Genomic DNA, 11,928 nt, shown 5'->3' with positions numbered 1-11,928 from the left:
TCCTTGCGGCGGCTCAGGTCGATTTGTTCTTTAAAGACACTAAGAGGCCAATAAAAACGCGATATTTTGTCTTGTTTTGCAAAATTGCAGCCCTTTTTTTGGCGGTAAGCAAGCTGCCGCTTGACGTTATTTTGCTCAGAAATCAGCAAGAGGTGAGGTCGTGCAAGCGGGGTGAGCTTATTTGCTCCCAGCAGTGAATATAGTAGACATAATGTAAAAAGTTCCATTTTTATAGCGAGAGGCTAGAAGACAGCAGTGAGTCCCTTTTTGCAGTGCACTAGAAATGTGCTGTTTGAAGAAACAACCCAGAGCCAAACCAGTGTGATACCAAACAGCAGGGCAAGGTACTCGAGACTGCAGTTCCGGCCTTGCACCACACACAAAGGCCCCATGCATGACCTTGGATCAGCTTAGCTATTATCTCTGAGCCCAGCCTATCCTGCAGGCTCGTCAGAAGGTAGAACTGGGTGACTGCAAGTGCAGCACCTCAGCTGTTCTTTAGAGGAATAACAGAATATGAATATGCATTGTTTGGTCTCATCCAAACACCTTTATACCATTGTCATGTATGTCATGGTTCCCACCCCAAGAATCCTGAGAACTATAGTTCATGGGTGCTTAGTTTTTAGGAGACCCCTAAGAGCTACAGTCCCAAAGAACTGAAGGGTATAAGAGTTCTCACAGTGGCCAGTCAGATGCCCATGTGGCCTTCAAGCTGGACATGGGCCCAACAACACTCTGCCCACTTTCAGTTGCCAGCAACTGGTATTCAGAGACGTGTTGTTGAACATGAATTTGTCTAATTCTCCTTCAAAGCCGTCCAAGATGGTAGTTATCACTGCCCCCTGTGGAAGTGAGTTCCATAGCCTAACTATGTGCTGCATAAAGTAAAGGTAGAGGGACCCCTGACCACCAAGTCCAGTGGTGACCGACTCTGGGGTTGCGGCGCTCATCTCGCTTTATTGGCTGAGGGAGCCGGCATACAGCTTCCGAGTCATGTGGCCAGCATGACTAAGCCGCTTCTGGCGAACCAGAGCAGTGCGTGGAAACGACGTTTACCTTCCCGCCGGAGCGGTACCTATTTATCTACTTGCACTTTGACGTGCTTTCGAACTGCTAGGTTGGCAGGAGCAGGGCCTGAGCAGCGGGAGCTCACCCCATCACGGGGATTCAAACCGCTGACCTTCTGATCGGCAAGTCCTAGGCTCTGTGGTTTAACCCACAGCACCACCCGTAAAAAACACCAAAAACTACCTTCCTGATAGGCTATGGGTACAGGATTCTGCACAACACTACTGCATATGGCACTAATGGAGAATAGCAGTGGGCTGGCACACAAGCCGGCTGCTGGAAGAGTGTAAGAGGTACTTTGAACTACCTTTCTGCTGTTGCCTTTTATCACAAGGACATTAAAAAGCATCTAATCAAAAGAAGAGCATGTCTTCAAGTTTTCTTAATGTACAATGTTCTCCTGACTTGGCTGCAGCTTTTTTCAGAAAACCGGTCCAGGTGGATATTTGGTTTGTCCCAGTCAGTGAGTTCCTGTTGAACGAGCGCAGAGATACTGCTACCCTTCTCCACACATCACCTTTTCTTTAAGTGTTTTAGGGCACCATCAGAAATTACAAAACTAGCCCATAATCAATGATGCAGACATTGTTTATAAAGTTACTGTACACAAACCGGTTACAAAAAAAAGTAGTAAAAGCTGTTTAAATGGTTGTATTATTGAGTCCCCTTTTTAAATGTTTCAGACTCCAATTCCACCAAGTTTTCTCTTCAGCTTCCTTGAGCGCTGATGTAGTTTGTTTTTCTTTTTCTTCTTCAAGCTCATTTTAGGCTCCGGCTTCACTAGTTGTATTTCCTCGGGCTTTTCCTCAGCTGGCGTTTCAAAAACAACTTCTGTTGGATCTTCAGGAATCAGCGGCTTCTCTTCCTTCTTCTTCAGTTTCTGCAGCTCTTTCAATTGTTGCTTCTCTCTGAATTTAGCAGCTGTGGCTAGTCTTATTGCCCGGCGATGCTGGAAGCAGAAGAATACAATTAGAATGGCTACACCAAAATACATGTGTTGGAGCTACAACAGGAGACCAAACCCAAGAGGAAGCTGCCTGATGCCGTTAGACCACTGGCCCATGTAAGCTCAGAGCTCTGTACATTAACTGACAGCAGCTCTCCAAGGTTTTGGAAAGGATTTCCCCCATGCCCTGCCCAGACGTGCCCACGATTTAATCTGGCACCTCCCATATGCAAAGCATAAACCACAGCCCCTCACTATATCCATTCTGCAACCAATATATTTTAATGGGTTAGCATTAGTGGTTGCTGAACATTAACAGCAACTCCAGTTAGCCGTACAACTTAGAAACCACTGCCTGGACTTAGAATCATAGAAAGCCGGCCTTTGTATTCCAGAGCCAACACAAGCCTCAGGCCAAAAGTCATCACAGAATACTAACTAGTGGGGTGGTTATTTAAAGCCTACTGCTGAGAACCCAGTGGACTGGACTGTTGTGGGTGGAGAGAGTTACTAACAACATTTTACTAAAGGATCACATTAACAGCGTTGTCACAGTAAGCAGAGGAATCAGCCAACTGAAGAGTGTATGCTTTAGAGTGTTAAAAATAGTATTACCATATTTGGAGACTGGTAATGAGGATTTTCATACAGGGTTGGTCCTCCAAAGCTGCCCTGGAAGATCTTGATAAGGTTTAAGACAAAGCGCGGCCCAATTTCTACCAGGGCTCCATCTTCTATTATCTGCAGAGTTGAAACATTTGATATTTCAGTGCAAAATAACCTTTTTTCTACCATACAGGTGCACAACTGCCACAGGCACCTAAAAGGCAACTTAAAATACCCAATATTGGTGCAAGATCCCCTCTAGCTGTGTTATAGAGCAGCTTAATGGCTTTTGTGTCCTCAGACACTCCAGTGGATCGAATCAACCTAAGCTGACCCTGATAATAAAAATGGGCTAGAATATGGAGATTGTTTGTGGGAAGAAAGAGCATATTAGCTGCCACTAAAGCCACAGCTTGCACAAAAATAAGGGTTGCCTCTTTTTGTTTCAGAATGGAATTGTGTCCTTTTTGTAAACCTGTAAACTTCTGCTCTTCGTAGGAACAGTCTGAGTACAACCAACACACATGTAGGACTGAAGAACAGGAGCCCATGGAAAATTAAAAGGGAGGCATGATGAGTGTAGCTTCCTTAACACGGAGCCTGTGGAATACTGAAGTCCTTACACAACCCCAAAACACTCTTTCGACTACTGACCAGATATCACTCGTGACTTAAGTGTGTGCTTCTTCATTCTACCACCTCAAGGACTTGCAGTTAAACTCTTGAATGATAAACTGATTCTCAGAATTTTAAGGGAAATAATAGGCACTTGTGAAAGTGCTAAATGTGATCCATAATCAAGTGATCTAAAATGTGCCTGCCACATGCACAAGTTCTGCACTGTGGAAGATTATCTGGGTCTAGGAGAATTTGGCATTTGAGTTTTGGCCACTACCCTTTATGTGTCAAGCTAAGTTACTAGCAAATCCATCTTAAAATGTCTTATATTAGGAGACAGATGTATTCTAATCAGCTATGGTTCAATATGCGAACAAGTCTAATAAGCCCTCAGATTTCCATGCTCCTTCCTCCTCTCTTCCAGTGTAACTATGAGATTAAAAGCAAGATCAAAAGCTTCCAATGTTCCCTGGTTTAATGTTACATTCATACTCCGAACTATGCCTATCTTTACAATAGTTTATTGAAAGGAGGCAGCTTCATAAACCAAGGTTGGCTTGTTTCAGTAAAACAACTGTTAGGACTAACCAGTCTTTTCAAGTTTGGATAAAATGACAAACTAGTTAGTCAAATCTGAAGGCAGCCCTGTTTAGGGAAGCTTTTAATGTTTGATGTATCACAGTATTTTAATATTCTTTTGGAAGCCGCCCACAGTGGCTGGGGAAGCCCAGCCAGATGGGCAGGGTATAAATAATAAATTATTATTATTATTATCATCATCACCATCATCATCATCATCATCAAATATTTAGTGAAAGATTCCAGCCTGTTTGCAGGCAGGTGCCTCACCTAGGCTCATTTCTACAATGATCAACCATAATTTACTACTACTTCTCAACACAGGCTGTGTCACACAAGCCATTAGCAAACCTGTTTTTGCTCTGTTATATCACCTCATCTGCTTTACTAAGGAATATTTTTAAAAATATAAATGCTAATTTGTGCCAGGCAAAATGAATTCAAGAAAATGTTCACATAGCATTTTTCAGTTTAAGACATTGCATATAGATCCCAGGCAGCGGGGTGGTCGTGGGTGTTTTGATTACATTATCCCACAGGCAAAGCATAGGCAAATTACCTGGTAATTTCGAAACCAAATCCTCTTGTCTGTTATGGAGAATGTGAAGACATGATCTACAAAAGGCTGGCTTTTGGGATGATACAGAGGAGTACCAAAAATCTGGCAGGGCGAAAAACGACAACTTTTTAAAGCAATCAACATGATTAAAAGATTCAGCACAATTCTGGGTGAGCACTGCATAGCTCACTCTGTGTAGCGCTAACACAATTTGTTTACCACACAATCAGGCTGTAAGGTGCTCTGCTGTCATAGATTACATCTGTGTTGTATTATATGTACTGTATTTTCTGGCGTATAAGACTACTTTTTAACCCAGGAAAATCTTCTCAAAAGTCGGGGGTCGTCTTATACGCTGGCTACAGCAGCAGCTCCTGCAGCAACTCCCCACCAAAGGATAAAGCGACAGCAAATTAAATCAGAGTACACCAAGCTCTCTAGATGAAGCAGAAACACGCTTGAAAATTGGCCCCAGAAGCCCCTGGCCACTGGGAAGTGGAGCGGATTTCCGAGCCGGACTGGAGACTGGTTTTTTAAATTTTTATTTGGTGTGCATTGGAAGAGGGGTCTTATACGGCGAGTATATCCCAAACTCTATATTTTAACTGGAAAAGTTGGGGGTCGTCTTATACGCCGGAAAATATGGTAATTTGGTCATTCTTGGTTTTTGTCACAGCATGGCTAGAGCCTTTGCATCAACATGCTTATATCGCAATGCAGTGGCACTGAAAGGGCAAACGGTATCAATTAGAGCAGACATCTGAACCATGCTGGTGCAAATGGAAGTGAAACTTCTACCTAGCTTGGTCAACTGGACTATTGTTAAGTGCCAATCCTCCATTTTGGAACTGTACTTATTGACCAAGTCTTCCAAAGCGTAATATGAATGATTAGCATGCGGCTCAGCTTGAAGCACAAACATGAATACTGGAAGAACTGGAGGTAGAGATTTATCCAACACGTTGAAAAGTATATTTTCCGTGATCAGCTTAGTGCTGTTTGTCTGCTGGCACCAGCATTAGATTCAGAGAGTGACAACTTAGAAGCCATGTAGCTCTTTTCTATTGAAAGAACATTGCTGTGGATTGTGGGAGAGAAACACTGAATAATGTCATTCACTAAATGGATTACAGGTGATTTGCAACTTACTCACATTTAACTTGTCCGCAAAAAAATAAAAAGTGGGCAGAAAAGGGGTGGATGTCCGGGAAAACTTTGGCAATCCCTCCCTCCATTGCACCCCAATGTGTTTTGACTCTGTAATTTTGTCTTTATGTGTATGAGAACGTATGAGAGCCACCTGCATAAGCCTAATGGCAGGCACTGCCTTACCACTAATATTTTAAATACTGTATTTTTTGCTCTATAAGACGCACCAGACCATAAGACGAACCTAGTTTTTGGAAGAGGAAAACAAGAAAAAAAATCTGAATCCCAAAAGCCAGGACAGCAAGCGGGATCGCTGCGTTATGGGATAGCCGTGCGCAGCCTCTCCCGGGCAAGGGGAGCCTTCATCCCCCTGCCCGGGAGAAGCTGCGCGCGGCTAAGGCTCCCCCAAGAGTCGCGCTCCCTTTAAAGAGTGTGCTGAGTGTGTATGCAGCTCTTGGGGGCTTTTCCCCGAGGGGCAGCCCTTCTCCCTCCTGGGGAAAAGCCCCCAAGAGCCACACACACGCTCTACGCGGCTCTTTAAAGGGAGCGCTGAGCAGAGCCTCCTGCCTGCATTCGCTCCATAAGACACACACACATTTCCCCTTCCTTTTTAGGAGGGGAAAAGTGCGTCTTATAGAGCAAAAAATACGGTAGCTTTAGGAGACTTTCAGGCTTAAAAGTGAGGTTTACAATGTTTTAAATAAATGCCACCCTGCTTCTCTCCATCTCTCTTCAACTACTCTTGGAACAAAACAAAAAAACATTCACATGCAAAACCCACAGCCCCTTCAACCACAGCACCAGCTAAGAAATGTGTACTGGCTCAAGAGATAGGGCCTATCATTTTGTCAAGTGAGTTTCAGCACTGCTGGGTTGATTCCAACTCGGTTCTCCTCAGAGCAGACTCAATGAAAACAATGAACCCCAAGTTAGTCATTGATGTCTATGGGTTTACTCTGAGCAAACTCAGTTGGCTACGACCTACCGATCTGAGGAACCCACAAGTTGCCATTGCCACATCAAGGTGCACGAGGATCATGCTATCCTATGGCAAAAAAGCACCTGCTATTTTAAAAATGGGAGAATTAACTTATAAACACTGCCATATACTGACCTGAATGAACAGCTCTTTCAGCACAGCATAATGTGGCTCCTGGTCGAAAGTCTGTGGGAAGAAAGTCAGTATTTTAGAAATCGGCAAAAAAAATATTGATTGTAAGATAACAGAAGGTAATATGGTTTCCTAAGAGATTGATACTCGCCTTATCAAAAGACAGAATGGGCCGGGAGCCTCTCAAACAATTCCCAGTCATTTTCAGCTCGGCCAGCGTGTGAACTGCAGTGATATTAAGTAGAGCTATGTCAAGTCAAGATTTTATCGTTCAACAACAATAAAAACATTTTCAAGTGTTAAAACAGGAGCAGAACAGCAGTGCTTGCAGTTTGTAATATTAACATCTTCCAGACATTAAGCCGGTCAGTCTTTAATGTTTTAACCATAGCTTACAACAGAAGACCAGATGTGTGTCTTTGTAGGGTCATTCAGGAAGGAGTAAAAACAAGCCAACAGCAACCAAAGACATTCAATCACATATTTGAACTTACTATTCTGTACTAGAAACTTTGCTGATGGTCCATGGGGGGCATTTGAAAGCCTGAAATAGACAAGAGGGAATAAAAGAAATCCACAATTGAAGTTATGCTTGAAACATTAGAGTGGTTGAGTATCAGTGATGTTAATGGGGTGTTACACACAAAATTCCTATCCAGCTAGAACAGCTTGAAAATCTTGCAAATAAGAACTCATCTGGTTAAGAGGGAACTGTCCCCAGGTGCCCTGATAAGCCCCTGCCAAGTTTCTCTGAGTTTTCCAGACTAGGAAACAAGAGATTCTTGTTCATATCCAAACTTTTGCCTGTCAGGTAAAGAACAGCACCTAACCTGTTGCATGGAACAGGGCAGAGGGCACTGCAAGTGATAGAAGGGGCTGGGTGTGTCTTGCCAATTTTCTACTGCTGGTACAAGTGGATTGTGTTATTATTTTCCCCTAATAATTTGTTATCCCCATCCCCCCAGTAGTTTACAGAACCTATAATTTACAGAATAGTAAATAGTTTCCAGAAGCCCATTCAAGAATGGTGGCCTGGAAACCCAAATGATGAGATATTCCTACTTATCCACTTTGCACTTATCTACGGATGTCAGAAATTAGAACACAAAGGGGAAATATATTCTGATTTAAAGTTTTTCTCACCACACATAAAGATCCTGCTTCTTCTTTGCTTCAAAAAATATGCATTTATTGCAATTTTTCATTTCGCAGACCTGCATGAAGCACAAAAAATAGTTCCGTAATATGAAACATTGTAGTTTTTCCAGTGTAAATCAAAAGTTTCCTTTTCCTAAGTATAGTTATAGCAACTTGGAAACTGAACACATGAGCAGGGACAATTGTGCCGGCTGCGAGTTGGAAGGCGCTTGCAGCAGGAAGCCTGTTTATAGGTGTGGAGGCCTCCAGCACAATGCAAAACCCCATAAAATAAAGATTCTACAACACACAAGGAGCCTACACAATTAAAGGACACCTCACTGCAGACTCCCTCCAACTCATGGAGGGCAATGAGGATAAACCAATAGGGTCATTCCCACGCTCCCTGCTCCAATGTCCTGGCTCCAGAACAGGACCACTTTCTGCACAGTGCCATGAGAGTCAATCAAAGGAGATACAGTTCACTTGCACTGTTCTAAACATGAAATTATTTATTGTTACACCTTGAGAAAGCAGCCACTGAGGTACCAAGTTTTGGGTTAATAGCTGGATTCAAATCTCCAGAGCCAGGATATATAATGGTTAGTCTTAGGCAAAACAGGGGCATCATAACTTACCTCATTAATTACAAACAGCTTATCTTTCCTGTCCATTTTGGTGTCTGGAAAACAAACGAAATTAAACAATGTATGTGTAATGATCGCAAAAGCATCCTGGTAAGTAATTTCACCTACACTTCTTAGAACTCTTTGAAATTACTGATAAAAGTTGCTCTGGTCCAGCTGAGTTCAGCACATGTATCCCTACCTCAGGTACTAGATGTAAGCAAGCACTATACAGGATTCCTCTTCCCAATCCAGCAGCTAAGGTTGTATGCATAGAGTACTAAATTGTACCTTAAAAAATAATAATCTGCCTATCAGCAGATGTTGTTGTTGTTTAGTGGTTTAGTTGTGTCCGACTCTTCGTGACCCCCTGGACCAGAGCACGCCAGGCACTCCTGTCTTCCACTGCCTCCCGCAGTTGGGTCAGACTCATGTTTGACCAATACAATTCTGCTTTTGAAGGTGGCTTGATATATGCACTCCCCACAGCTGGATTGGGAAGCAAAGCAGCACACACCTACTTAGGCTGAAGAGGACCTGTATCAATATGCTGCTTATCACCCCTTTTACTGCAACAGAAAAATGTTAAGGTAAGAAACTTTACACAGATAAAAAACAGTAATGCTTAACTACAGTATAATTATTACATTCATTTTGCTTCACATACCAGTGTTTTTGATAAGCCGGTCATTGTTGTTATTTAGTTTTGGACAGTTCTACGTGAGTAGAAACAGTGAACTTGTTAAAACAAGACACATAAGACAGGTAAAATAAAATTTAAAATACCTGCTTTAGCATGGGGCATCATTGTTCTTAAGTCTTTCATGAGATGCCTTGTCCTAAAATTGATTCCTCTGGAAGAGAAAATGAGAACTCTCTCTTTGTTTTTCCATTTGCCCTGAAAGACAAAAGTATTCATGAGAAGGGAACAAACAACAACAGATTACCTCAATCATTAATTCTCTGGATAGTTTCGGGGATGTCACAGCCGCAGTTATTAGTATATAAAATGGGAACAGTGAAGTTGATATTTTTGGGCAAAAGCAATTTTAACGCAGAAAACTCTTCTTCAGAAAACAGCCCATTCATTACATTCCCAATATGTTTCAAAAGTCTATATATTGTATGACTTGATATTCGCAGGATTGCACAGACTACTAAAAGCTGACCACCACAGCTGTTTTAACATTTCATAGAATTTATACACTTGACTGAAAAAACCAAAAATACCCCACTCATCGAGAAAAATTCACAAGCCTGTTTTAGAAACATGCAAAAGTTAAACGCTAAAACATTTCTAAGCATCTGGCTAAGCCTTGTCTGAACAGGAATGTTTTAAACAGGCGCCAGAGTGCGGTGAAGGCGCCTGCATGGATCTCAATATGCGGGGAGTTTCGAAGGGCGGGCACCACTGTACCGAACAACCGAGTCTTTGAAGAACCGGCGAACTTAAGACCCCATTTGCAAAGTGACATTATTATGTTGCCCGGTCCCACCGACCAAAGTGTGTGTGTGTGCAAGGAGATCTCGTGGGTAAACTGACGAAGGCAGCAGTCCAGAAATGAAGCCCCATGGAACTCAGTGGAGCTCACTGACGAGCAAACACGCTCAGGGCTGGGCTGGAAAAAGACGCCTGTTATCTAAGAAGCAGCGGGAGGGGGATGGATGGCGGCTAACAGATTGAGGTTGAATCCTGACAAGACAGAAGTACTGTTTTGGGGGGACAGGAGGCGGGTGGATGTGGAGGACCCCCTGGTCCTGAATGGGGTAACTGTGCCCCTAAAGGACCAGGTGCGCAGCCTGGGAGTTATTCTGGACTCACAGCTGTCCATGGAGGCGCAGGTTAATTCTGTGTCCAGGGCAGCTGTTTATCAGCTCCATCTGTACACAGGCTGAGATCCTATCTGCCCGCGGACTGCCTCGCCAGATGGTGCATGCTCTGGTTATCTCCCGCTTGGACTACTGCAATGCACTCTACGTGGGGCTACCTTTGAAGGTGACCCGGAAACTACAACTAATCCAGAATGCTGCAGCTAGACTGGTGACTGGGGGCGGCTGCCGAGACCACATAACACCGGTCTTGAAAGACCTACATTGGCTCCCAGTACGTTCCCAAGCACAATTCAAAGTGCTGGTGCTGACCTTTAAAGCCCTAAACGGCCTCGGTCCTGTACACCTGAAGGAGCGTCTCCACCTCCATTGTTTGCCTGGACGCTGAGATTCAGCGCCGAGGGCCTTCTGGCGGTTCCCTCACTGCGAGAAGCCAAGTTACAGGGAACCAGGCAGAGGCCTTCTCGGTTGTGGCACCCACCCTGTGGAATGCCCTCCCATCAGATGTCAAAGAGAAAAATTACTACCAAACTTTTAGAAGACATCTGAAGGCAGGGCTGTTTAGGGAAGCTTTTAATGTTTAATAGGTTATTGTATTTTAGTGTCCTGTTGGAAGCCGCCCAGAGTGGCTGGGGAAACCCAGCCAGATGGGCGGGGTATAAATAATAAAAATAATAATTAGTATTATTATATGCTCAGGGGCACCTTTGTTCCACGAGGAGCACAGCCGCACACACCCCGCGCGGCCAAGTCAAGGTTCTGCGGGGTCGGCAGCCCAGCGCCCCGCTTGTCCCCCTCGTCCTCTCCTCACCTGCGAGACCGGGGCCGGGACGACGTGCTCATCCGGCCCCGGGGTGGCCTCAGCGGACGGGCCTTGGCCCTCGCCCTCTGCCCCCGGAGCTCTCTTGGCGCGTTTCCTCCTCGGCTCTGCCGGGGCTCCCTTGCCAGCTCCACGCTGCCTCTTGGCTGCAGCCATCTTCGCACGCTCAAAGCGCCGCCGGAAGTCGCACCAACCGGAAGTCGGCTCCCCCCCCTCTTAGCCTCTCTAGGATTTTCCGAGAAGCGGAAGTAGGAGAATCTCCTCCGCTGGTAACGCACGCACACATACTTCCGGGTTGAGAGTTATTTTTTATTTGTATCGTTTCGTGGAATTTATACACCGTTTGATTGTTAAAAAACACAAACCTCAAAGCGGCTTATAAGAAACAGAAGTAGCAGTAAAAACCGGGGGGAAATTCTCAGCCCTACTTTAAAAACGCACAGAAAATAACTAGAAGAGGTTAAAATAACCTGCTTTCTAAGCATCTGGGCCAGGCTTGTCTGAACAGGAATAATAGACTCAAACAATGTAGAACTGGAAGGGATCCCGAGGGTCCTTCAAGTCCAACCTCGCAGCTTTGCGTTATCAGCACCACGCTCTAACTAGCAAGTAGAGTGGTACCTCGGGTTACATACGCTTCAGGTTACAGACGCTTCAGGTTACAGACTCCGCTACCCCAGAAATAGTACCTCGGGTTAAGAACTTCGCTTCAGGATGAGAACAGAAATCGCACGGCGGCAGCGGGAGGCCCCATTAGCTAAAGTGGTACCTCATGTTAAGAACAGTTTCAGGTTAAGAACGGAACGAATTAAGTTCTTAACCCGAGGTACCACTGTACCGTGGAGGCGGCTGCTTGATACCAATAGGCACGAAACC

General features: G+C 44.4%; 1 protein-coding gene and 1 long non-coding RNA gene across 2 annotated transcripts; one reads left to right on the top strand and one right to left on the bottom strand.

Moving 5' to 3' along the window:
• Positions 1-1,641: 1,641 nt before the first annotated feature.
• BRIX1 (biogenesis of ribosomes BRX1) lies at positions 1,642-11,273 on the bottom strand. The gene is made up of 10 exons (XM_083575851.1): positions 11,044-11,273; positions 9,189-9,300; positions 8,415-8,458; positions 7,783-7,853; positions 7,134-7,183; positions 6,791-6,864; positions 6,643-6,693; positions 4,380-4,481; positions 2,633-2,758; positions 1,642-2,020 (listed from the first exon to the last, which is right to left on the bottom strand). Exons 1-10 carry the CDS (start codon positions 11,206-11,208, stop codon positions 1,751-1,753), a joined length of 1,065 nt encoding a protein of 354 aa, XP_083431977.1. The 5' UTR covers positions 11,209-11,273; the 3' UTR covers positions 1,642-1,750.
• LOC310744503 lies at positions 1,998-3,640 on the top strand. Its single transcript, XR_014539575.1, has 2 exons — positions 1,998-2,134; positions 3,122-3,640. It is a non-coding gene; the product is annotated as an uncharacterized lncRNA (long non-coding RNA).
• Positions 11,274-11,928: the final 655 nt, after the last annotated feature.

Source organism: Podarcis filfolensis (genome assembly GCF_964270895.1).
Source record: "Podarcis filfolensis genome assembly, chromosome: 11".
Taxonomy (NCBI): Eukaryota; Metazoa; Chordata; class Lepidosauria; order Squamata; family Lacertidae; genus Podarcis; species Podarcis filfolensis.
Note: the sequence above shows the minus strand (reverse complement) of the source record. Positions and strands in the feature narration are given on the sequence as shown.